This window comes from Glycine soja, chromosome 18 (genome assembly GCF_004193775.1).
Source record: "Glycine soja cultivar W05 chromosome 18, ASM419377v2, whole genome shotgun sequence".
NCBI lineage: Eukaryota > Viridiplantae > Streptophyta > Magnoliopsida > Fabales > Fabaceae > Glycine > Glycine soja.
In genome coordinates, this window is record NC_041019.1 from 18,697,943 (window position 1) to 18,723,643 (window position 25,701).

Consider the following 25,701-nt stretch of genomic DNA (forward strand, 5'->3'; position numbering starts at 1 on the left):
CGTTTAAAATATTAATCTTATGTTAACATTTAAATTTTAAAATAATTAATTTATTATAATGATGACTAAAAGTATCATGATAGAAAAGCATATTGAAAAGATAAAGAAAAGTGCATTGGAAAGCCAAGTCTTGGGAACAGAAAAATGCATTGGAAAGGCAAGTGTCTTGGGACCAAAAAAGCGCATTGGAAAGACAAACGTCTTGGGAATAGAATACAAATAATTAATTTTTCTTAGAAACATTAATTCATTGGAAATGAAAGCAAAATAAACATAAAATTCAAAAAAGGTAGCCATAATAAGAACGTAAAAGGCATAAAATAGTGCAGAATTGAAGGAAACAAAACGCAAAAACATTAAAAGTAATTTTTATTTTATTTTTAACCGGTATAAGTACAAATGTCAAGAATATCTACATAGGAATTTTGTACAATAAGTTGCCATAATAAGAACGGGAACATTAGAGAAGACTGAAGATCACTCGTGAAGCTCAAAGTTAATCATAGTAATAAACGTCATTTTTTTCAAGTAATACAAAAATGAACATGATAAAGAAAGGAACTCAAACATGCAACACAAAAAAAGATAAAAATAGGTAGCGAATGCAACACAAAGATCCATATTTTTCAATATTGTGCTATTAAGGCAGAACATCGGCAATCGAACTATGTTCATCTGAGTAAAGAAAAAAACGAAGTTTTCCCCTGCAAAGAAAAAGAAAATGAAGCACTACTCAATATTTGTACTGACAAAACCCAAAAATCAAAGTTTTTTGGAGAAAAAAATCGTAGCTTTAAGAGAAACAATGACCATGCAGTGAAAAAATAAAAAATCGAAATGAAAAACGCATACAAATACAAAAAAAAGGGTAAAAAGAAAACGCAGAAGAAGACAGGGAGGGAAAACGAACCTGTAATTTATCCAACATACTATGATCTATGGCTTTTGTCTTGCAAAGGAAGAAGAGTGGGTTAACCACAGTCAAATAAGACTCAATAAGACTGAGGAACACAAAAAAAAAAATTCAATCTTTTATACTGAAAGAACCCATAAATCAAAAGGAGAAATAAAATACATCACAAACCTGTCCTTCAAATGCCGAACACTATTTGCTCTCGGTGACAACTTTATGTTGGAGAAGGTTCAAGAACACAAAAAAATTTAACCTTTTGTCCTGCGAAAAGTCATTATAACACAAAACAAAGACAGAAGACGCAAAAAAATTGAAGCTTTTGTCTTGCAAAGGAAGAACAATACTCAGCCACCATCAAATAAACCAAATGAAAAAAGAAAACGTAGAAAGATAGGAGAGAAAACAACCCATAAATCATTTTTAGGCCAAATCAAGCAAAGAACTGTCAAACCCAGCAAAAAAGCTTTAGCCTTTGGGTACGTCGGAGAAGGCTCAGGAACACCAAAAAATTTAACCTTTTGTTCTGCGAAAAGTCATTATAACACAAAATAAAGACATAAGACGCAAAAAAATTGAAGCTTTTGTGTTGCAAAGGAAGAACAATAGTCAGCCACGGTCAAATAAATCAAATGAAAAAAGAAAACGTAGAAAGATAGGAGAGAAAAGAACCCATAAATCATTTTTCGGCCAAATCAAGCAAAGAACTGGCAAACCCAGCAAAAAAGCTCCAGCCTTTGGGTACGTTGGAGAAGGCTCAAGAACACCAAAAAATTTAACCTTTTGTCTTGCGAAAAGTCATTATAACACAAAACAAAGACATAAGACGCAAAAAAATTGAAGTTTTTGTGTTGTAAAGGAAGAACAATAGTCAGCCACGGTCAAATAAATCAAATGAAAAAAGAAAACGTAGAAAGATAGGAGAGAAAACAACCCATAAATCATTTTTCGGCCAAATCAAGTAAAGAACTGGCAAACCCAGCAAAAAAGCTCCAACCTTTGGGTACGTCGGAGAAGGCTCAGGAACACCAAAAAATTTAACCTTTTGTCCTACGAAAAGTCATTATAACACAAAAAAATAGAAAACACAAAAAAATTGAAGCTTTTGTGTTGCAAAGGAAGAACAATAGTTAGTCACGGTCAAATAGAAATACAAACTTGGAAAGGAACGCAAATATGATATCGTTGTCATGGAATCTGAGATAAAAATCACAATTTTGATGTAAAAAATTACAGCTTTAGATGTAAGAAAACGCAGAAAAACGGGAAAAATGAAAAAAAATGGAAAGAAGGAACAGAGAAGGGGGAGATAACAATTCGGGAGAGAGAAATGAGAGAAAGCAACTCGGGAGAGAGAAATGACAGAAAGCAAGAATGATAAAAAAAAATGGCGTTTAAGATTTCTAAAGAAAGAGAGAAGGAAAATGCCTTCAACAATAAATGAAAATGATAAATGATGTGCCACAATAAATGTTTGCCTTTTTTAAAAAAATAAAAAAAGTAATGCATCATCAATACTCGTAACGTGGAAAAAATAAAAAGGTTGATGTTGATATTTTTGGGAATGGAAATGCATCAGTCTTCGAGACATTAATTTTATTTAATTATTTATTTTATTTATTATATATTATTAATAAAAACACACTATAGCATGATTTGATATTTTTAAGCGAGAATTACATTGCACCACAGCGTGACACGTAGGTCATTTAGGACCTTATTTGTATCATAGTAGATGATAGTATATAGATATATAGTATATAGATAGGTAAAAGATTCTTATTAAGTCAACCAGCAAAGTAATTAATGTACCAAAAAGAAAATAATTAGATAAAGCCAAAAGATTCCGTTTCCCATTGAAACCGGGGCCTATGGAGAATATAATTCACTAAGATATTCGAAACTCGATAATTACATATACTATGAAACATTGTGAACCCAACTAAGTAACCACATGCTGCCAATGATGATGTTATAACTTGTAAGCTTTCCCTGTTCTACCTTTTTCTTTTCGTACTCATAAAACTACTTTTCTGACATCTCATCATATTCTGTTCTCCGAAGGTGACAGCTGCTTCTTCTGGTTCCATTTTGCATATCTCTATCTTCATTTGATTTTCAATTTTCTTCATTTGGGGAAGTGGGTAATGTTTTTCGTGGCACCCAATTGCTTGTTTTAAATTCTCACTACCATTTTAGTGGCTAGAGATTGATCCTTTGTTTTTCACGTTATTTCCCCTTACAGGTATCTTCTTTTGAAGTAGACACTATAGGACACTAAATACGTGCACTTCTCCTAGCAGGGATTTGAACCTTGGTTTACCAGGTTGTAATAGACTAACCCCTTCTGCTAAATTCAACCATAGTTGGTTGTTTTTCATGCTGTATTTTATTTTTGGAATCTCAGTTTGATGAGAGGGTAGTTGTTGATTAATATTGTTGTCACTGTTTTCATTTTATAGTTTTGTCCCAAACACTAAATGCGTGCACTTCTCCTAATAGGGATTCGAACCTTGGTTTACTATGTTATAATAGACTAACCCCTTTTGCTAAATTCAACCATAGCTGGTGTTTTTTCATGCTTTATGTTGTTATTGGAATCTCAGTTTGATAAGAGGGTAGTAGTTGATTAGTATTGCAATTTGCAATCAATGCTTTCATTTTATAATTTTGAATGCATTTCAGATGATGACGAATGGGATGGGGAAGTCAAGAGTGCTATTTTTCTCTATGCTTGTTCTTGCAACCTTTCAGAAAGCAGTCTCAGAAGAGCACCAACCCCTTTCAAAAGTTGCCATTCATAAAACAACACTTGCTCTTGATGAACGTGCTTTTATCAAAGCCACTCCTAATGTCCTTGGCTTGAAGGTACGCTTTGATTGTGCATTTGAGAATTTTCTTTTATTTTCTAGATGCTTTGTTATCTGGCTTTAACTTCTTGCCTAACATGAAAACAAGTTCTGGTAGCAGAAATTGATGGATCCTGCTTGCAACTGTTGTAGGGACAAAATACAGAATGGGTTACACTGCAATATAGTAATCCAAAACCCACAGTAGATGATTGGATTGGAGTGTTTTCTCCTGCAAACTTCAAGTAGGCTTTGCACCATGATCTTGTTCTTTTATAATCATGAATTACAAATAATAAAAAGTCTTGTTGCATTGATTGGGAATCAAATGTTTCACATTTTCCAGTGCTTCCACCTGCCCTGCAGAAAACATATGGGTGAATCCCCCATTTCTGTGTTCTGCACCTATCAAGGTTTGTGCAAGCACAAAACTCTTAGCTAAAGAAAGCTTGAAAGTTTAAATGTTTAATGTTAAACTCTTCCCTTTTTCTGCTTCTAATTTCAGTATCAATATGCCAATTTCTCCAGTCATGGTTACAAGAACACAGGAAAAGGTTCCTTGAAGCTTCAGTTGATTAATCAGAGATCTGACTTTTCATTTGCGCTTTTCACGGGTGGCTTAACTAATGTATGCTCATAAACTCTACTCTTTAATTTTCCTGTTTATCAAATTAATTGATATATGATGATTGCAAAGATTTTCCAATTCATGGAAACTGTTAGCAGTTTGCTTTCTAGTTTTCCTAGCTTTTATTTTCCCTATTGATTTTATGAGAATATATTATTGACCAACATAGCTTTGTGGGAATTTCATCATGAAAGCTTGAAGTTATAAACAATAGTTGTTGATGAAAACCATGACAAGTCAACTATTTGGAACTTATTCATCATATAGTTCCTTATGAAATATATTTTATTTGAAAGGTGTTCAAAGCGAACATCTGAATGCTCAGACCATCTTATTGTTCATCTTCTATTTCTCCTAGAACCTCAGACAGCACCATCTTTTATAGTATCTGAGATGGTTATCTCTACCCTTTCACTGGAAAACTGCCATAACTCTCTCTCTCCCTCCCTCTTTTTCTCCCCATGAAAAGATATTTAGGAGAAATCACTATCAAACTTTATCAAGATAAGGGAAATACTTATTAAGTTATAAAATCAGGGTAATGATCCACCAACCTGCTAGTTCTTTTTATGAGGCACAAACGGGAGAGTTTATCCTGGAAGCGGAAGAGTTACTGAAAATGCGAGAAACTATCACAAGGGTTTATGAAAAAAGAACGGAAAACCTTTATGGGTTATATCCGAAGACATGGAAAGGGATTTTTTTATGTCAGCAGCAAAAGCCCAAGCTCATGGAATTGTAGATCTTGTAGCCGTTGAATAAAAAATCAGTGGCAAGGATTATTCTAAAAAAATACAGGATTTGAAAATTCATTTTTTAATCTTCTTACTTTAATTTTAATATAATATCTCTATTTGTATAAGCATGCATACACTTTGTTAACTTCTGTTGCGACTTCTATATAGAGAGTATTTGTTCCCATGTACTCCAAGTCCCACCGAAATAGTGGTAGTTTAAGTGATTGTTTTGTCCTGTTTACATATGTAACTCTGTTTTACTTTATTTAGTGTGTGTGCATAATGTTTGAGTCCAGAAATGTGGATTTTGAGCTGAACTTTATGTTTCTATTTCTTCCTTTTTTTTTCAAATTACTTTTGACAGCCAAAGCTCGTTGCAGTGTCAAATAAAGTATCATTCATCAATCCAAATGCACCAGTATATCCCCGATTAGCACAAGGGAAAACATGGGATGAAGTAAGTCTAATCTGCCTTTATATTGTAATCTTAAAATTGCATTTTCTTTTTCCATCTTTGGATATTATTCTCATGAGTATTAGTGCAGCAGGAGCTTCTTCTTATTGCAACTTGAAATCTTTCTTGTGAATGATATCTGTCAGTAAATGCATGTCTATATATGTGGATTAAGACTATCTAGGATTATCAAAAAATTATTTACTTCATTCTTTCAACAGATGACTGTAACTTGGACAAGTGGATATGAAATCAGTGACGCTGAACCTTTTGTTGAATGGGGCCCTAAAGGAGGGAACCTTGTGAAATCTCCTGCTGGGACACTGACTTTTGATCGCAACACCATGTGTGGTATGCAACTCTTCTGTTACCTTTTAGTATTGATTTTACCTGTATTTGAGTCAAAAAGTTACTTTTGGGATTGAAAATCATGTTTATTGTCTTGATAGTATTTACATTTGTAAAATGTGAGTGGGTACATGCAAATTTCACTCAAGAGGAAGGGCTGGAATTGGAAACATTCACTTTCTTATTATTCATCTATAAATATAGGTGCACCAGCAAGGACTGTTGGATGGCGTGACCCGGGATATATACACACTAGTTTTCTGAAGGAGTTGTGGCCCAACCGAGAGTACGTTGTATCTTATATGAGAATCATCATGAAATTGCTTGTTTGAGAACTGATATTATTGATTTGCTATTCCAGTTTCTAATCTCATTTTTTCTTGTACGTCCACTCATTCACCACAATTAGCTTAGGCACATGTTGGCACTTTATTATCTTATATTTAGTAGAAGCCTTTTGAGTTTGAGAGAACCATTACTAGAGATGATCCCTGATGAAATTCAATTGATTTTCTCAAATGTGTCGAACATAATGCAAGCACTCTATTACTTTGTACTTGTGATTCTGATTGGTTGAAGTGGAAGAATCACCACTTCAAGAAACCAAGAAATTTGTATTTAATTTTATTAGAAAGGATTTGGCACCAAACATCCTTTTTCCTACATGACTTATATTATTATAAGAAACCAGGCTCTATGCATCTTTGTACTTGTGGTTCAAATATTGATTTGTGGCGTGAAGGAACATATTGAGATTTTATTAGCAGCAGTTTGCTGTCCATGACCTTCAACTTGCAATGACTTTTTTTTCCTACTTGCAGGTACAAATACAAGCTGGGGCATAAATTATTTAATGGTACAATAATTTGGAGTCAAGAATACCAATTCAAAGCATCTCCTTATCCTGGTCAAAATTCCTTACAACGAGTAGTCATATTTGGTGATATGGGAAAGGTAATTTTTTTTTCTTCTCATGGGCCTTCTAATTAGAACCATGTTCTGCAATCTGGAGATACAATTTGTATAAATGTATACATAATTACATTAGGCGTAAGATTGATCAGGTTGATTTGATCTCTTTACTCATTTTGATTCTGTTATTTTAATGAAAGTTATATATTTTGCATTGTCAAGATATTATACCCAAAAATATGTCCGGTATTCTTGCCTCTGATTTAAATTACTGGTAATTCTGCCTTTCATTTTCTTATTCCACAAGCAGGCAGAAGCAGATGGTTCCAATGAATATAACAATTTCCAGCCTGGCTCACTCAACACTACTAAACAGATCATTCAAGACTTAAAAGATATAGATATTGTCTTCAACATTGGTGATTTAAGCTATGCTAATGGATACCTTTCACAGTGGGATCAGTTTACTGCACAAATTGAGCCAATTGCATCAACTGTACCTTATATGACAGCAAGGTTTGTCTTGTTGTGCATGTGTTGCATTTTTGTATGTTTACTGCTATTCTTTGTTGTCTCATTTTCTGCTTTTACATTGTGTGCTTTTAGTGGCAATCATGAACGTGACTGGCCAGATACTGGATCATTTTATGGGAACTTGGATTCTGGTGGTGAATGTGGTGTACTGGCTCAAACCATGTTTTATGTTCCAGCTGAGAACCGGGAAAAATTCTGGTACAATATGTCAATACTTTCAACCTTTTGCAGAATATACTCAACATTTGTGTTGTTTAATACATTCACTTTTATAACACTAATGGATGCAGGCATTTATCATCTTTCACATTTATTCAAAACATCAAAGTTGCATAGCCATGCACCTTGTCTTGCATCAAATAAAACTAATTTAACCTATTCATAATTGTAGTAAATTTTAGCTTCTTTAGTATACCTTTGTCAAACATTAATGATGTTGTTTCCTCTGAAAAGATCTAAAAAATTACTTTACTTTGCCAGGTACTCAGTTGACTATGGTATGTTCAGATTCTGCATAGCTAACACAGAACTCGATTGGAGAAAAGGATCAGAACAGTATAAATTCATTGAAAATTGCCTAGCATCAGTTGACAGACAAAAACAGCCATGGCTGATATTTCTTGCACATAGGGTACTTGGTTATTCTTCTGCAGGATTCTATGTGGCAGAAGGCTCTTTTGAAGAACCAATGGGAAGGGAGGACCTTCAATATCTTTGGCAAAAGTATAAGGTTGACATAGCAATGTATGGACATGTCCATAACTACGAAAGGACATGCCCAGTGTATCAAGTATTTCCCTAACTTCAGGCATAGATAGTTTTTACTATGTTCCTATACTTCCCTGCTGTTTTGCTTACATGAATCCATGCTATGGCTTGAAAATAGCCTTTCTCCATTTGAAAGTGGGCAGCTCATCTGGTCCTTTTCTTGTTGGTCACTTTAATATCAGTTTGGTCATCAAGAACATAGATTAAAGTAATTATATTATCAAGATACTTTTTACTTGTTGGCTTTGATTTTTAATGCCTTCAGTAGTACTTGAACTTTATACCAACATATATTGGAATATCACAATAGTTAGATAAATTGTAGCATTTTATGTGTATCATAACTTTTCACATTTTTAAAACATGAATGCTATCATGATTTAAGATTTTTTATTAATTCAAGATTAATATTATAAAGAGTATTATAGTGTTTTCATGTCCTATGATTTTTAAATTTATTGTATCCCAGTATTCATGCAGTATCGTATCTGTGCTTTCTAGCTGTCAGTTTGATCATCAAGAATCAAAGTGATTAAATTATCTAGATACTGTTTTCCTTGTTATCTGTTAATTTACATACAAATTAACTTCCAGTTTCTCTCTTCAGAATATCTGCACCAACAAAGAGGAGCACAATTACAAGGGCTCCTTGGATGGTACAATACATGTAGTGGTTGGAGGAGGAGGAGCATCCCTTGCTGAATTTGCCCCCATAAACACCACATGGAGTATATTTAAAGACCATGACTTTGGATTTGTCAAGCTTACAGCATTTGACCATTCAAACCTGTTGTTTGAGTACAAGAAAAGCAGTGATGGACAAGTTTATGACTCATTCAAAATATCCAGGCAGTACAGGGACATCTTGGCTTGCACTGTTGATAGTTGTCCCCCTACAACACTAGCATCTTGATCTAAAAGCAAAAAAAGTTGTTGATTTAGTTTGTTTATATTTGGTTGGATAACATGTTCCATATGATCTCAAAATGAGGTTAGGCCACTGAATTGTTTGGTTTAAAGTGGCAGTATGGAATTTATACTGTCTAGCAATTGACCATGGGCAACATTGGCTAAAACCACAATTTCATTAGAAAGCACCATGGTTGCAATGAATTGAAAATTCTATAGACTCCTACCATATTAATATATCCTACCATTATCTAAGAATGCCACATTCTTGGGGTATGTAAAATATCTGACTATGTTTTAGAGGTGTAGTCCTTGTTTCAAAGACTGGAATATTCCATCAAAAAAACAAAAACAAAAAAGACTGGAATAATGATATCGAAGAGGGATTAATATAGGAAACAAACAATCAAGTCATGGTCGTTTTATTTCCGGTTGAATAATTATCTTTCTTTAGAAGCAAAATTATAAATGGAACTTTTATATTCAATGATGCTTAATTGTTAAAGTTGGTTGTGGAAAATATCTTTTTGTGTGAGTTCTTCAAAATCAGATGAAAATTTGAGATTACATTATTCAATTGTCAGGTTATGTGCATTTTATAATTTAAAAAATTATAACTAGGTCTTTATAGTTTTAAAAATCTTATAATTGGGTCTTTTATTGAGACCACATTATAAGCCAAAGGTTAAGTTTAGTTGGTATGGAAAATACTTATATCTCATAAAGACGTGAGTTTGATTCTTATTGTCAATGTGAAAATCTTGTTTGGTGGGTAATATGTAAGTATCTCCGTAAGCGCTTATTGAGCCATGAGATCCGTCTTGACCCTGTTAAATTTCCGAACCCAACTCATCTAAACCTTTTGTTGCCAAAAAATTAAATTGCAATAATGCATTGAGCTTAGTCACACATTAATACATAACACTCCACACAGCATAGGAGAGGACAAGATAGTGTTAGTAAAATTCACTTTAGGGCCTCTTTGTGGTGGTTACAAGTTTTTGGTTTTTGGTTTTTTAATGTAATTTTTAAAACAAAACGTGTTTGAAAAAAATGGAATGAAAGGATTTTCAAATCATTTTCGAAACATTTTCACTCATTTTCAAAATTAAGAAAAAAGATTTTGTGAATTTGTTTTTTAGTTAAAAAAACATGTATTTTCAACATTTGACAATGACACTTTTTGTTGCCACCACTGCTACCACCATCATCGCCACTGTCATCACCACCACCACCAATACCACCTCCATCGCCACCGCCACCATCGTTATCAATTGTCACCGCCATAACTGGTTGCTATCACCATGACCACTAATATCACTACCACTGCCACCATCATTACTACCACCATCGACATCACCATCACAGTTGACATTACTACCACCACCACAACCATCAATGTCACTGCCACTATCATTGTCACCACCACCACCACACCACTAACACTTGGTGCCACCACCAACATCGCTACCACCATCGTCACTGGTTCACCATCTATCTCCATCATGGTAGCCTTCTCAGCATTATGCCTTTGTTGTTCCTCAATAGGCAATGTCTTTAGAGGGTCCAAAATGACTTCGTCTGGAATTTCTTCAAATAACTTGCCTGCTAAGGCAACAAGCTTGGCATCTTGCTCCAACTTTCTTTTTAGCTCTTCCTCAGGTAGTGCTTTAACAGATGCAAGCACTCCTTCTTCTAGCTCAAAAACTTCATTCTTCTCAAGTGTTTCATCTAACTTGGCTTTCTTTCGTGCTTCGTCCAAGGATTTCTTCTTAGCCTTAGCAAAGGCTACAACTTCTTTGTTGCTAATGAGAGACAGAGTAGGTTTGGATTGAGGAATATGGTGAGCTGGTGAATGAGGTTGAAGGGATAAGGAAGGTGAGGGTTGAGGTGTAGGAGTTTTAAGAATTGCATCATCAGATTCTTGGTCTTTTGGAGGTTAGGAGGGTATAGGTTGAGGTTGGGGGTGCTTGATTTTGATGGTTAACTATTTGGTGGTTGGTTTAGATTCAGGTTCAAACTATGAGTCTAGAGCCTTCCTCTTTAGGGTAGTTCTAGAATTTGAAGGTTTATGGTTTGAGGGTAGTTGTGTTTTTGGCTGTTTGAATGAGATAAAAGGGTTAGGTTCAGATGAAGGTGGAGGATCTTATTCTTGGTGGGTAGTTTGGGTATGGGTTGGTTGGTCTGAGGCTGGGCTTGTTCCTCCTCTATTTGTAGAGACATAACTTCAGACTCAAGATTAACAGTTTGATCTTCAGTTTCCTATCGTCTATCATACCACTAATTATGGTTCCTTCCTGACCTTCTTCTTTACGTGTTTTTGAGCATATTTTAGGAATTTGTCAACAATCCCCATCTTCACAAAGGTCACTCCCTTCAACTGAGAAACTCCAGTAGACACTTCCATGTTATACATATTTACTTCATCATTTGTCATAATCTGAGTGAAAAACATACCAAAAGAGGTCCTTCTTCACTTTTGGGTTGAGCTTGTCCTTGAAGTCCTACATCCAATAGAAGATGATCTCAGGAAATTTCACCTTCTCTCCTACCATGAATCTGTACATGTAGAATCTGTCTCTATCACTCACATAGTCTTGTGGCCCTAGTCTAAGTATCATCATGCCGAAAAGGAAACTATGGATCAATCTGCACATGTAGGTCAAATTTCATGTTTTGAAAAATTTCACCATTGCCTTCTTACCGTTAGGTTTGGGAATGAGTGTCTAGACATAGTTTCTGGTGAACTGGTGAAGTTCTTCTCCAGTCATCATCTATCGTCTTAGGTTCAATTTCAAACACAAAAGCATAAGATGCAAGGTCTTTGAATGATGATTTAGTTTTGAATCCTTCAGTTTGATCTCCAATGATCTGATCTTGAGGGTGATAAATAAAAAATTTCTAGAACTTAGTTTGAGGTTATTAACTTGATGATTCTTTAAACTAAGGAAGAATTTCATTAAACTATTTTACTTTATTTATCTTTGGCGTAACAAACGAACCAATCTGCATATATGCAAAATCATCCTCAAGATCTGATAGCTTCCTATCAATTGTTAAACCATCATTGAACTTAACATGGATAGATTCTTCCACGACTGAAGTTCTTTAGTTAAACACTCTGAAAGCTTTAGATGTGTCAAAATACCTAGGAAGATTCCTTTATCTACCTTTGAATCAAACTTTGCAAGTTGACCTTTGGTGTTAAGGATAAAACACTTACTTCCAAATGGATGAAAGTATGAGATATTAGGTCTTCTTCCTCTCCATAGTTTATAAGGAGTCCTTTTGATCAATGTTCTTATCAATATTCTATTTTGAACATAGCAAGTTGTATTTATTGCTTCTGCCCATAAGTGTTTAGGAAGTGAGTTTTCGTACATGGTCCTAGCCATTTCTTGCAAAGTTCTATTTTTCCTTTGAACTATCATGTTTTGTTGAGGAGTTCTCGGTGAAGAGAAGTTGTAGAAAATAACATTCATTTCACACAATGATTTAAACTTAGCATTCTTAGACTTAGTTCCATGATCACTTCTGATTGAAAAAACACAACTTTTTTTTTTCATTTTGAACTTTCTTACAGAATATCTCAAAGACTTTGGAAGACTTATGTTTATTTGAAAGGAAGTAAACCCATGTATATCTTGAATAGTCATCAACTATGTCAAAGTCATATTTCTTTCCTCCTAGACTCAACGTTCGAGTTGGTTCAAATAGATCCATGTGCAACAATTGTAACAATCTAGTAGTGGAAACAACATCTTTAGATTTAAAAGAAGTTTTGGTTTGTTTCCCTTGTTGACATGTTTCATAGAGAATATGAGTTTTCCAATAAATCTTAGGTATTCCTTTCACTAAATCCTTTTTAGAAATTTTTTAAATATGTTTTAGATTCACATGCTCAAGTTTTTTATGACAAATCCATCTCTCGTCTTCTTTAGAAAGCAGACACATTACATTCTGTTTACTTAGACCTATCAAATCAATCTCATACAAATTGTTGTGTCGTCTGGCATTAAAGAAAAACTTTCCATCTTCTATCTTGACTATACATTGGTCTTTATTTAAGGGCACAATATAACCACTATTGAAAAATTGACTTATGCTCAGTAAGTTATACTTCAACATATAAGATGTTGTTTATGGAGGCTAAAGAAGGAATACCGATTTTACCTATACTAGTAATATTTCCCTTACCCATTCCTCCAAAGGCAACTATTACTCCTTCAATTGACTTTAGGTCAAGGAACATAAAGCTTTCCCCTATCATGTGTTATAAGCATCTATTATCCAAGTACCAGCTTCAACCCTGGCCTTTTTCTACCAAGGATATTTGCAACAGGAACAATCTAAGACTTTGGTACCCAAATCTTTTTGGGCCCATAGGCATTAGTACCCTTAGACATTTTTTTCTTCTTATGGATGCATCTAAACTTGAAATTTCCAGACTTACCATAGAAGTCACATTTGTCTAAGACAAATTGTGACTTAGAAGATGATGCTCCTTTTTCTAGTCTTAGACCAAACTTATCATGGGGATGTTGATTGAATATTAAAATCATGGTTAAAGTGTTAGAGCTTTCCAAAAAATTCCCAAAGTCTTTTGTAAGACAAGTGATCTCCTTTCTTAGTTTTTTAATTATAGAGGATTCGTCAGTCTTATTGGCCTGACTTAGATTCTCTTCCAGAGTCTGGATTTTCTTTTTTCGATCTTCATTTGATTTCTTCAGTTCAATGTTTTCAAAAATATATATTTTGTATTGATCTTTTATACTTGTTGCACTGAAGAGAAATCATATGACTATTCTAAAGAAGAATATCACAAGGCATATCTTTTTCATCGTCTGATGAAGAGCAAGAAGAAGTATCAAATTTAGAGCAGGTTTTCACCTTGAATTTTTCGTTTATATCTGCCATCAGACAAATATTAGCTTATTCATCGTTTGAACTACTACTTTTCTTATTGTTTGAGTCATCCTAGGTGACCATCAAACTTCTCTTTTTCTTGTCACTAGAGCATCTTTTTCTTTTTAACTAAGGATACTCAACCTTCATATGTCCAGGCTTTCTGCATTGCTCTCCTCCTTGTATTTCTTCTTGACTCTGGTGTCTTTTTGTCTAAAGGAATGTTGAAACTTTCCTTTCTTTTTCATCATTTATTTGAACTTCCTCGGCATGAGGGCCACTTCATCATATGTGGATATATTAGAATTGATATCTGAGCAATTGGACTTAGCCATATGCACTTTTAAAGGTTTGGAAGAGCTTTTCCTTTCTTCTTGTTTGGAGCTGACTTCTACAGTTTTAAGGGCATCTGAATCTCTATTGGGCAGATAATCTCAGTTCTAAAGGTGAACTTCATGAACTCTTAGGATGCCTAATAGTTCATCCTATGCTACAACTTTTAGATTTCTAGCTTCTTGGATGGCTATTTTTTTGGTTCCCACACCTTAGGAAAGCTATCTAGAATCTTTTAATTTATCTAAGCTTTGGTGAAGGTGTGTCCTAGAGGTTCAAGACCACTCAGAAGCACTTGAAGTCTTCTAAACATGTCATCCATAGATTCTCCTTCTTTCATGGAGAAGTTTTCATAATGTCGCATCAAAGTGACAACCTTTCTTAGTTGAACATCTTATGTTCCTTCATAGTTGATGTTCAGTGAGTCCTAAATCACTTAAGTTGTCTTAAGTCTGGATACCTCGTTGTACTCATTCTTAGATAGAGCGCATGTCAGAGTATAACGAGCTTTTGTGTTTAACTCCATTATAGCAAGGTTTACGTCTATTAATTCTGCTTCAAGTTGAGGAATGGGTATATCTCCATTTGTGATGATTAGCCGGAGTCTATAGTGGTTGGACTTGATGTACATCTCAATCAGTCTTTCTAGTAAGGATAACCCTTTCCCGCGAAGCTTGGTGGCCTCGTGAGGGATGCTTCCTCAACAATGAATTGACTGTTGTTATTGTTATCTACCATCATAATCTTTTCCTCTAGACACTGTTAGGATGCTCAACCCTTAAGGGCTGAGCTTCGATACCAAATTGTAAAAGTAAATATCATAAAAAAAGGGGTTGACTTGTGATATTTACTATACTTAAAATCCTTTTTGAATACAGTAAAGATATCGTTTGATGAAGTAAATTTTAAGAAAACAAATATTAGATTTTCACAGGACATATCAGACTATAGTTTCAAATCTTTGTAAAACAAACAAAGTTTTTCAAAAGTAAAGATCAAATTCAAACCCCATGTCAATTCAAATAACAAGAGAGAAAATAAGACATGTGAAATTTATGCTAGTTCGTCTCAACCACGAGACTATGTCTAGATCTTGGAAAACCTCCAAGTTCCACTAACTTCAACAAGTTACAAGTATTTATCATTGTCACTTCTGGCTCCTTAACTTAAGCTTTACACCAAGCTTGTTACAACTAGTATTCTTTGTCCTACCAAGCCACTGTTGACTCTAACATAAATCAGAAGACTTGTTGATTTGATTGCAAAATGACTAACACTCTATCATCTTACAGACAAATAAACAATTTCAACACTTAGTCTTTTCTCTCAAAATGAGCAAAGTGTTTTGAGAGATTTTATGAACTTTACAAGAATTTACATAGAGAGCTTTTTACAAAAAGAATTTGAATAATGAGCGCTTCAATTCATACTTCATGTCTTTAAAGCTTTTGGTATTTATAGGTCTCTTTCAATTAAATATATGTTGTCTTTAAATGGACATATTTCTTTATGCTGAGAATTAAATGAAGGATGTGGTCGTTGGAGCATTAAATGTATGTATTTCTTCATGATGAGAAACCACTCTTTGTTATTGGCGTGTTGAACACTACAATAGGAAAGCATTTCCCTTTTTGTCGAAGCAAGTTTGTGCACCTTGCATAACTCTTCTTTTGATGGCGATTGAGGAATTTTAGAGCTTGACTTCATTTATTCTTTATAAGATTCAACAGATCCTAGGAGAATGTCTATGCAAAATAGATCTTAGACACAAAGTATTAAATGAAGTGTTAAATGACATCTTTAATGTCGTGTCATGATTTCATCTTGTTATTGTCTGAAACATCAGACGCAGACTTTGCAAACATATTTTGATAGTGCATAAGACGCAACTTTTAACCTTTGTATTTGTTTACATCTAATCAAAATAATTAAGGATTCTGATTCATTTTAAGACATAAACGTCTTTTGACTTAACACTATCTTCGTCACCGGCACTACCACCAACATTGCTACCACCACCACGTTGTCACTGCCACTATCATCAGCATTACCGCCACCACCAATGTCACCTCCATCACCACTACCACCGTCACTATCACCACTGCCACTATGACAATCATTGATATCTTTATCATCATCATTACTCCTAACATCACCATTATCATCATTGTCGTCATCATCACATAAGAGTACTCTTAAACTCATTTTTATACGATATGAAAATTTCAAAATGAGTTTATTTTGAAACTAATCATATTTTAAAAATTGATTTTAATTTTTTTTTGAAACTAAAACTAAAAATTAGTTATTACTTTTAAAATTTCAAAACTCAAAACTAAAAACCAACCAAAATAGGACCTTAAGGGGGTGTTTGCTTTGACTGTTTTCTGTTTTCATTTTCATTGGAAATAGAAAATGATGATAGAAATGTGTTTGGTTGAATTTTTGAAAACATTTTCAGTGAAAATATTTTCTAAAATGAATCAAAAATTGGAAACAATAAAATTTCGTTTTCAGTGTTCTCAGTTGAAACCAGGAACCTCATTTTGGGTAAAATGAAAATGCGGTGACAAGAAATGTAATTTTAAGCAAATTTAAAAATACATTTCCTTTTCAAAACGCATTTTCAGTATTTTTATTTCTTGAAAGTAGAAAACAAGAAATCAAACCAAACATGTTTTCAGAATTCTAATCTTTCGAAAATGAAAATAATTTTCAGAAAATGAAAACAGGAAATGAAAATAGAAAATAAAAATGCAAACCAAACACGCCCTAATTTAACTTTCTTGTTTCAAAATTTTGAAAAGGAGAACACTAAAAATGCCTTTTTCTTATTTTAAAATTTAGGTCTAATTTTAACTTATTTTTAAAATACCAAAAGTAAAGTTAAAATTAAGTAAAAATCATCATCATTATTATTATTATTATTATTATTGACTAATTTTTTTAATGATGTAATATGCCACCTTAAATCCCACAATTATTATCACATAATACTAATAGAGATGTTTTTTTAAAGTTTATATATAAATATAATAATTAATTTTTTAATAAAAGGAAAATTAAATTTATTTATACATATAAAATACAAATACAAATAAATTTAATCCTTATTAATTTTTTTTAATAAAAATCCTAATTAAATTCATTGATTGTACTATTAACTAATCCGTGGTATAAAAACTAAACCCTAGACTAGATATTTATGATTTTAACGTTGAACGGGATCGCTCTTCGTAGTGAATTACATTGCATTGGGTTCTAGCAGCGTATTTCACTCACCATGCAGGTAGAGAGAAACTCTATTCCCAATTTCTTTGAAACGCTCTTTTCCTCTTTCCATTCACTTGTTCTGTTACGAAAACTTCAGGCTGGGATACAATTTCTTTATTTTTCAGTTTCTCAATCTGTGACCTATGTGAACTGGAGTTAATTAGGGTTTTTAAATTTGGATACAGAAATGAATTTGTGAGTTTTATGTAGGCTAGTGATAGGTTTAACATCAATTCTCAGCTCGAGCATCTCCAAGCCAAATATGTTGGAACTGGCCATGCTGATTTGAACAGATTGTGAGTTTTCTCTCTCTCTTCCCCAATTTGTTTTGTTAATTTTAAAACTATTTATTAATCTTTTTTTTCTTTTGCGTGGGTGTGTGTCTGCAGTGAGTGGGCAGTGAACATTCAACGTGATAGCTATGCATCATATATTGGGCACTACCCTTTACTGGGATTCTTTGCTATTGCTGAAAATGAATCTATTGGAAGAGAACGCTACAGCTTTATGCAGGTTCATTTTTTTTCCCTCCCTTTTGTGATAATTGATAGATGTGTATATACTTTGATGTGTGTTGTTTCCATTTGGCTAGTTCATGCTCTTCTACCTTCGACATCAAATTAGGCCTTTAACTATACCCATTAGTTTGTTTCACTTTCATTTAAGTAAAAGATAAATGCTAGCAATACACACTTTTTCAGTGTTCTACTGTATTGGGAGAGTTCATGAGGGAGGTGGAGTGGGAATTACCAGTAGTGTAACTGAAGTGATTCTTGCATGAATTTCGCCCAATAGTAAAGACAAGGGCGTTGCTAACATCTGTAGTGAAATATATTTCGACCAAACAGGTTGTGTATGGGTTTTCTGAGATGAAAGTAGAAATAAACTTGGGATTTTTTGCTGAATGCTGATGAACTCTCTTAACTACTTCTGTTGTTTGCTTGTTAGGGAGATGAACTTTATAATCTTGTTTCATCCCTTTATTATTGTTATTTTTAATACCTCCGTTTCTGTTCCTTTTAGAAGAAGTAGTCCTTTTTCTTTTCTAATTGTATATTTGAAATTTAATATGGGTTATTAGTTCTATGCACTATTGATGCATGTTGCTAGCTTATTATTCTGTTGGTATTTCTTTTCAGAAAGTGATGTTTCTGATAACTTAAATAGGATATACAAGTAATCAAATAAAGGAATTTTCTAAACTACTGCTTACACTGTCATTTCCTATTGTTGTGTCTGACAAAAAAACCCCTTTGAACTAGCCAATGGCTGAGTACCATGAAGAGGCTAAGAAAATCAGTTATTCACTTTATCTAATGGAAGAGGCAATGGCTACAATCTTTGTTTGACAATTTTTGCATTCCTTTCTAAGACAAGGGTTTAAATAGGCAGTATATAGAATTTATTCTAGCCTAAAATTACCAGCCTATACCACAATTAGTAGAGCAATTTGAAATTAAATTGTTGCTAGCCTCTTAATTGGAGTTATGGCATAGGAAACACGTTATGGGAGAGAGCTTTGCAGGGTTTGTGAACCTGCAACATGTTTATTAACCCTATTAATTACTACTGGGGAAATGAAATATTTTACCAAGAGGGGGGGACCTTGGAGTTCTGAAAGGAATTAGCAAGAAAACGGTCCTTGTTCAGAGAAAAAGAACTGAAAATATATGATTCATGGGAAAAAGAATTGAAAGACCTGATCCGATCCCAACGGTTTTTTGGATTCCTTTCCCATTTGTTTTTTCTATTTGACTTGAAGTTTGCATGGGACTTGATGAGAATGTACTATTAAGTATAATTTACTATTAGTGTACTATATGAAGAGTGGTTATAGCACGAATCTACTCTGATTTTCTTAATATCATTATTTTCAACTCATCGGTCATCACTTATTCCTTTACTTGACAAATTCTGTTTGTTGTGCAGAAAATGCTCCTGCCTTGTGGTTTGCCTCCCGAAAGAGAAGAAGATTAAGAATTGCCATCTGGATTGCAAATGGATCACACAGTACAGTTAATATAGCCTATGACAGTTTGTTGTACCGTGTTATCTTATCAAGGATACAGATGGGTTGTTTGACCTTGATCTGATTAGAGATTGTATCATCATCTTTCTTTAGCTTGTGGATGCTTAAGCTTTAGTTGTTATGGATCTTGGAAATTATGTCAAGTTTAGTTTCTTCTTAAATCTTAATGTTGCCGCGTTTCCTAAATGGTGGCCTTTTAAATTGATTCAAACTTGCGTTTGCATCCTAGGAAATGTGAGTATGCTTGAACTCAAACTAGGGAACACTTGTTACCAAGACTCACGTCTATGACCGCATAATTGGCTAACATGATCATGCTTAATTGTTGGTTAATATCTGGTTTAATAATTTGTGGCAGCTTTTAGTAACTATATATGTTACTCATATTTTAACACAGCAACGGATATTATTTAGTAATTATTCTTTCCCTGACATTTTAATCCTCCAAACCCAAATTTGTGTAGAACTTGTGAGTATGCTTTAACTAGTTCTTTTAATATAATTGTATTTAGTAAATAATTTGACTTTGTTTTATACTTACAATGTCATATTCTTTTATCTAGTTCATATTAAATATGAGTAAATTATACAAATCATTCCTAAAGTTTATAAAAATTACATTTGATACTCTTATGTTTTAATACATTACTTTGTTTCAAACAAAGTTAACTAATGGAAACTTGGACTAAAAAACCCTTTGCTTTTTGTGTTAGAAGCCCTCCCCTCTAGTAGTGCAGATCCTTAAACCTTAAAGTAAATTTGCGCAGGAGATGATAAAGTAATAAAGTGGCAAATTCCCCAAACTGGGGTTCTTTTAGAAACTTATTCCCCAAATGGGTTGTTTCTAAACATATTCCTGAGGGGTGCTGTTTTTCGACGTAACCTCCATGCATGGCGCCACCATCAGTGGCGCTTTCGCCAGGGACGTGCCACGTGGCGCTGGTGTTGCCATTCCCACCAGTGCCTTCCCTTTTGTCTATGTGGCGTTGAAAACACCAGCACTAATGGTGAGTTGGTCATGGCTCCAGTCAAACGCAAGTCCCTAGTGTTGTAACGTTGCAGAGTGCAGCAGGTCAGGGTTGCAGTGACGCAGGGGCAGCAGGTCAGGGGTGAGGGACGCACCATTGGGTATTGCGAGTTGCATAAAGGAGGCGTGCCATTCCCTCCAGTGATTTGCTTTAAACAAATTTGCTTCTCCTCTCCATTGCTCCATTGCTCCGTCACTCCTCACTCCTCATACTTCCACTTTCATCTTCTTATTCAGAAAGCTTGGTTCGTTTGGCTCGTAGTGCTTCTTTGGTTCATTGCTGTTACTTGGATTTCTTGGTAAGTATTTTTTAATTGATAATAAATTTTAGGTGTGTTTAGATTATAAATTTTAGGTGTTATATGTTACGTATGTTTAGGTTAGGTTTGTTTTATATGTTATATCTTATGTATGTTTAGGTGGTAGTTATAAATTTTAAGTAGTAATTTGAAATATTAATATTATTTGTGTTATATGTATATGTTATAATTTTAGTTAGTATGTTATTATTTGTATTATAGGATATATTAGATTTAGTTGATTTGTTAATATTATTAGTCTGAGTTCTTAATTTTATATAGTAGATTAGATTTAGTTTAAATTTTTTATATGGTAGATTAAGAATAGTTTTAGATAATGTAAGTTATTAATGTTATATGGTAGATTAGGAATAGTTTAAATTTTTATATGATAGATTAGGTTTAGTTAAAAAAATTTTATATAGTTGATTAAAAATAGTTTTAGGTTCCGTAACTTATTAATTTTAGATTGGGTTTAGTTTAAATTTTTTATATGGTACATTACATTTAGTTTAAATATTTGATATGATAAATTAGGAATAGTTTAAATTTTTATATGGTAGATTAGGTTTAGTTAAAAAAATTTATATAGTACATTAAAAATAGTTTTAGGTTCCGTAACTTATTAATTTTAGATTAGGTTTAGTTTAAATCTTTTATATGACACATTACATTTAGTTTAAATATTTGATATGATAAATTAGGAATAGTTTTAGGTACTGTAAATTATAAATTTTAAATTAAGTAACAATTAAATTATTTATATTACGTTAATTTTAGTTATTATTAGTTTCATATAGTATGTTTAAATTAAAATAGTTTAACGTATTTTAAATAATTAATTTTGTATGCTAAATTATTTTACTCATAAGTATTTTAAGTTATTAATTTTGTATATATATATATATATATATTGTTTTAATTTTTAGTTGTAAATATAAAAATTATGTTATATATTTAAATTTATATTTGTATGTAATTTAATTTATTTGTAGAATATATATAAATTAGGTTATTTGTATAATATATTTTGTTATTAAAATTAAAAAAATAATTTGTTATTTATGTAAAGTTGTGTTTGGATGTGATTTAATTTGGAGAGTATGTTTAAATTTTATTATTCATTTTATTGTATTATATTTTATTTTGCAGGATCAATGACATCTTCGTCGTCATGCTCATCAAATATACAAATTAGGTCCGGTCCAATTGATGGTGATGTTTTGTGGATGCAACCTAAACATGTTTCAGAACATGTTTGGAATGAGGAACACAGAAAATTACACATCAGACGAGCAGTCCCGACGTATCAAGGTGAAGAACAAATACCAGAGGAGATTGTTCCTCTACTTCGACAATCTGGGTTTTATTGGATAATGAAGATGAGATACCTAAAAATAAATGCGGCTTTAATTAGTGCGTTGATTGAAAGATGGAAGCCTGAAACACACACGTTTCACTTGAGATGCGGAGAGGCTACCATTACTCTTCAAGATGTGTGAGTTTTATTAGGTCTTCGTACTGACGGGGCACCATTAATTGGTTCAACAAATCTTGATTGGGCCGATTTATGTGAAGAATTATTAGGAGTCAGACCACAGGAAGGCGAACTTGAAGGTAGTGTGGTAAAATTAAGTTGGCTGGCTCACCATTTTTCTTACATAAATATTCATGACGGTAACGTTGAACAATTACAAAGGTTTACCCGTGCATGGATTCTTCGATTCATAGGAGGTGTCCTCTTTGTTAACAAAAGCAGTAGCAGAGTTTCGTTAAGGTACCTACAATTTTTATGTGACTTTGAACAGTGCAACATGTATGTGTGGGGACCTGTCGTGCTTGTGTATTTATATAGAGAGATGTGCAGCGCCACCGATTACAAAGTTAAATCAATCGGAGGTATGTGCATCTTAATCCAAATGTGGGCATGGGAACGATGCACGACTTTGAATCCAAAGAGGACGTCTTCCGTAATAGAAAATAAACCACTCGGACACAGGTTTGTCATTTAAAAAATTAGATTTGAATTGAAAATAATTAATGATGGAACGTGTTGACAATGATGATTTCATTTTTATTGTAGGTGGCTGCGACGTGAAAATCAACATATTGGCAATGACGATCTTAGAGTTTTCCGTCGCAAATTGGATCTCATGAAACGACAAGAGGTAAGAAGATCGTAATGTATTGGTTAAATGAAATGTTAATTTGTTATGTTTGATTGAAAATTGACAAGTGTGTTGTTATATGCAGTTTGTCTGGGAGCCATACACAACAACTGTGATGGCAGCGTTGCCTCCAATTTGTGTGGTTGGAAGTGTAGCCTGGTTCGCGGTGGTGCCACTGATTTGTTTCCATGTTGTTGAGTGAAACTAACCCGATAGAGTTTTACGACAATTTGGATTGCAACAACCTATTTTCGGGTGTCCTTCGCAACCGCAGAATCTCCATGGCATAACGCTCAAAGGCAAATAAGACGAAAATTGGTTCCACTTGTTGGCCCCGATGATCAGTCAATGGAACAATTGAGCTAAGTTTAGGGTCGACGTTAATCCTCGACAGGAGGGCCTACTGAGTTTTAACTCGGATTACATGGTGTGGTATAGGCGTAAAACAAAGATGTTTGTTGACCCAAACAATGCAAACACAGCTACATTGGTATTTATCTGTTTTTCAATGTTTAACTTCAAATTATTTTGTTAAGCATTAGCATTAATTTCTTGATGCTAATAATTGTAGGGTGAAGTTGTGGAGACTTTACAGTATATGGTGTCACCACAAGGGAGGAACACATGGACAGTTGATGATTTCGTGCCTTACGTGGAAAAGTTAGCGATTATATCCAAAGAGCAAGAGAGAATCACTGAGCTAGTGTCACATGGTCCAGCATCAGAGCGTGAATTCCCAGCACAAGAGTTTCACATTCTTCAGTCAAGTGTTGAAACTCGGGGCATAGGCAGACGAAGGGAGCCTGTTGAAGCGGAAGAATATTTCCAACAAATGATGGAGCGTGATCATGGAATGTATTACACGCCAGCAACATTTTCCCAATATCTTTCACAGATGTATCAGTATCCTTTTGAAGGTCATCACACTGATACTTCTGCGAGCGAACATTTGTACGGTGGTGTTGCGAAAACACAGCCTCATTTTTCATGGCCCACTATGACTCCTTCACAGCCTCATTTTTCATGGCCCAATATTTTCCTGACACTAAAAATCTACAGCTGATAGCAGAAGTAATTTCATTATTTTGTAACTTTACCTTATCTCCAATTTTTTTCTTCAAAGCATTGAAACTAATTTCATATTTAATCTGAATCACTTTTTTAGTGCCTTCAAATATTACACTATCATTATCTTCATATACCCTTCCATTGAAATACAACACTGTTATAACCGAATTCATGGTGTACCTATCAAAACAATATTTTAACACGTCAAATAAATTATAAAATGGGTATCACAAAAAGTCATTACTGGAACTTCAAAATAAAACTTTATTTTAAAAAAAATTAACTTCAAATCAATTTCACATTAAGACACTTTAAAAACATTAACGATTTCAATGTAGTAATTTTAAACTAATCAAGATGTAATCAAAATTATTAACTTTAAATAAATTTCACATCAACACACTTAAATAACACAAATGATTTTATAAAACTTTAAATCCAAACTAATAAAATGTAATCACAAAAGGTCCCTTTATTGGAACTTCACTTTCAATTTCTATTTTAAAAAAATTTAATTAACTTCAAATTAATTTCATGGAACACACTTAAAAAAATGAACAATTTCAAGATAGTAATTTTTAATACAAAATAAAATAATTCATGAATGAAGTTAGTAGTATAAATAATTAATCTTAACAATAATAACTTCAAAATGAAAATAGGTAATTACAAAATTACTACAAATATATTAAAATAAATATGATACGAGAAACAACAAAATATCATCAAATAACACTTTCAACTTGAATGCTTATAAATTTTTAACACACCAAAAAATGAACCTAATCTAATTAAAAAAATACTACAACTTCATATTTAAATAAATTTCGTACTCAAAATACTTACTTCAAATAAATATGATCTACAAATTTTTTTAAATGAAAGTTCAAACGTTCATCCATTATTAACACACTAATAAATCATTAACACCAACCTAATCTAATTAAAAAAATACTACAAATTTCATATTCAAAATATTTTATTTTCACAGGTAAAATTTTCTTCAAATAAACATTATTACATATTTTTTCTTCTATTTTAGACATTTAAACACACACTTACAAGCCTATCAAATATAAAAACTAATTTAATTTTAAAAAAATACTTTAAAATAAATCTTTATTCCAACCTAACAAAATAACTTACAAAAAATATTTGATACCACAAAAATTTCCAAAGCCACCTAACAAAATAACTTACAAAAAAATATTTGATATGACAGAAATTTCCAAAGTCACGAAAACGAAAGCAAAATTGCAAGGGAAAACAACTGAAAAAAATGATGAAGGATATGGTGTATTTAAACACCCTAAAACGCCAAAGCTGTTGGCGTTTTCCATATTCTGCCAATGTCGCCAACCCCATTGCGCTTCCCTGCTGCTGCTCTCACTGAAAAGTTGCTGCTCTCCCTGTCAAAGCTGCTCTCCCTGCCAAACGCGTAAGTCGCCAGTTTGACTGGCGCCATGCTGAACGCGCCATTGTTGCTGGTGTCTCCAACGCCACGTGTCACCTCCTCCCCGAAAGCGCCAATGGTGGTGGCACCATACATG

The 25,701-nt window shown here is 33.3% G+C and overlaps 2 protein-coding genes and 1 long non-coding RNA gene across 10 annotated transcripts; 2 read left to right on the forward strand and 1 right to left on the reverse strand.

The window, feature by feature from the left end:
• Window positions 1-477: 477 nt before the first annotated feature.
• LOC114396054 lies at window positions 478-2,311 on the reverse strand. Its single transcript, XR_003663198.1, has 3 exons — window positions 1,085-2,311; window positions 911-1,001; window positions 478-704 (listed from the first exon to the last, which is right to left on the reverse strand). It is a non-coding gene; the product is annotated as an uncharacterized LOC114396054 (long non-coding RNA).
• Window positions 2,312-2,768: 457 nt separating this feature from the next.
• Window positions 2,769-9,332, forward strand: LOC114396561 (probable inactive purple acid phosphatase 1). Of its 8 annotated transcripts, XM_028358606.1 has the most exons (15): window positions 2,769-2,891; window positions 2,975-3,054; window positions 3,156-3,236; window positions 3,596-3,778; window positions 3,913-4,004; window positions 4,106-4,172; window positions 4,265-4,387; window positions 5,489-5,581; window positions 5,800-5,929; window positions 6,131-6,212; window positions 6,748-6,880; window positions 7,149-7,354; window positions 7,445-7,570; window positions 7,853-8,162; window positions 8,748-9,332. In XM_028358606.1, exons 4-15 carry the CDS (start codon window positions 3,596-3,598, stop codon window positions 9,051-9,053), a joined length of 1,851 nt encoding a protein of 616 aa, XP_028214407.1. In that variant the 5' UTR covers window positions 2,769-2,891; window positions 2,975-3,054; window positions 3,156-3,236; the 3' UTR covers window positions 9,054-9,332. The 8 variants fall into 8 exon arrangements, with proteins under 8 accessions (XP_028214407.1, XP_028214413.1, XP_028214410.1 ...); XM_028358609.1 differs by lacking the exon at window positions 2,975-3,054 and having other exon boundaries at window positions 2,868-2,974; XM_028358610.1 differs by lacking the exon at window positions 2,975-3,054 and having other exon boundaries at window positions 2,873-2,891.
• Window positions 9,333-17,483: 8,151 nt separating this feature from the next.
• Window positions 17,484-19,800, forward strand: LOC114395308 (uncharacterized protein At4g14342). The gene is made up of 4 exons (XM_028357048.1): window positions 17,484-17,576; window positions 17,771-17,856; window positions 17,950-18,073; window positions 19,490-19,800. The coding sequence occupies exons 1-4, from the start codon at window positions 17,571-17,573 to the stop codon at window positions 19,535-19,537; spliced, it is 264 nt and encodes an 87-aa protein (XP_028212849.1). The 5' UTR covers window positions 17,484-17,570; the 3' UTR covers window positions 19,538-19,800.
• The last annotated feature ends 5,901 nt before the right edge of the window (window positions 19,801-25,701 follow it).

Excerpts from the sequence above, each read along its gene's own strand:
- LOC114396561 (XM_028358606.1), top strand. The coding sequence starts at position 3,596 with ATGATGACGAATGGGATGGGGAAGTCAAGAGTGCTATTTTTCTCTATG. Across the intron at positions 5,930-6,130 it reads TGATCGCAACACCATGTGTG|GTGCACCAGCAAGGACTGTT; the intron begins GTATGCAACTCT and ends CTATAAATATAG. Across the intron at positions 6,881-7,148 it reads TATTTGGTGATATGGGAAAG|GCAGAAGCAGATGGTTCCAA; the intron begins GTAATTTTTTTT and ends TTCCACAAGCAG.
- LOC114395308 (XM_028357048.1), top strand. Across the intron at positions 17,857-17,949 it reads CATGCTGATTTGAACAGATT|TGAGTGGGCAGTGAACATTC; the intron begins GTGAGTTTTCTC and ends GTGTGTCTGCAG. Across the intron at positions 18,074-19,489 it reads AACGCTACAGCTTTATGCAG|AAAATGCTCCTGCCTTGTGG; the intron begins GTTCATTTTTTT and ends TTTGTTGTGCAG.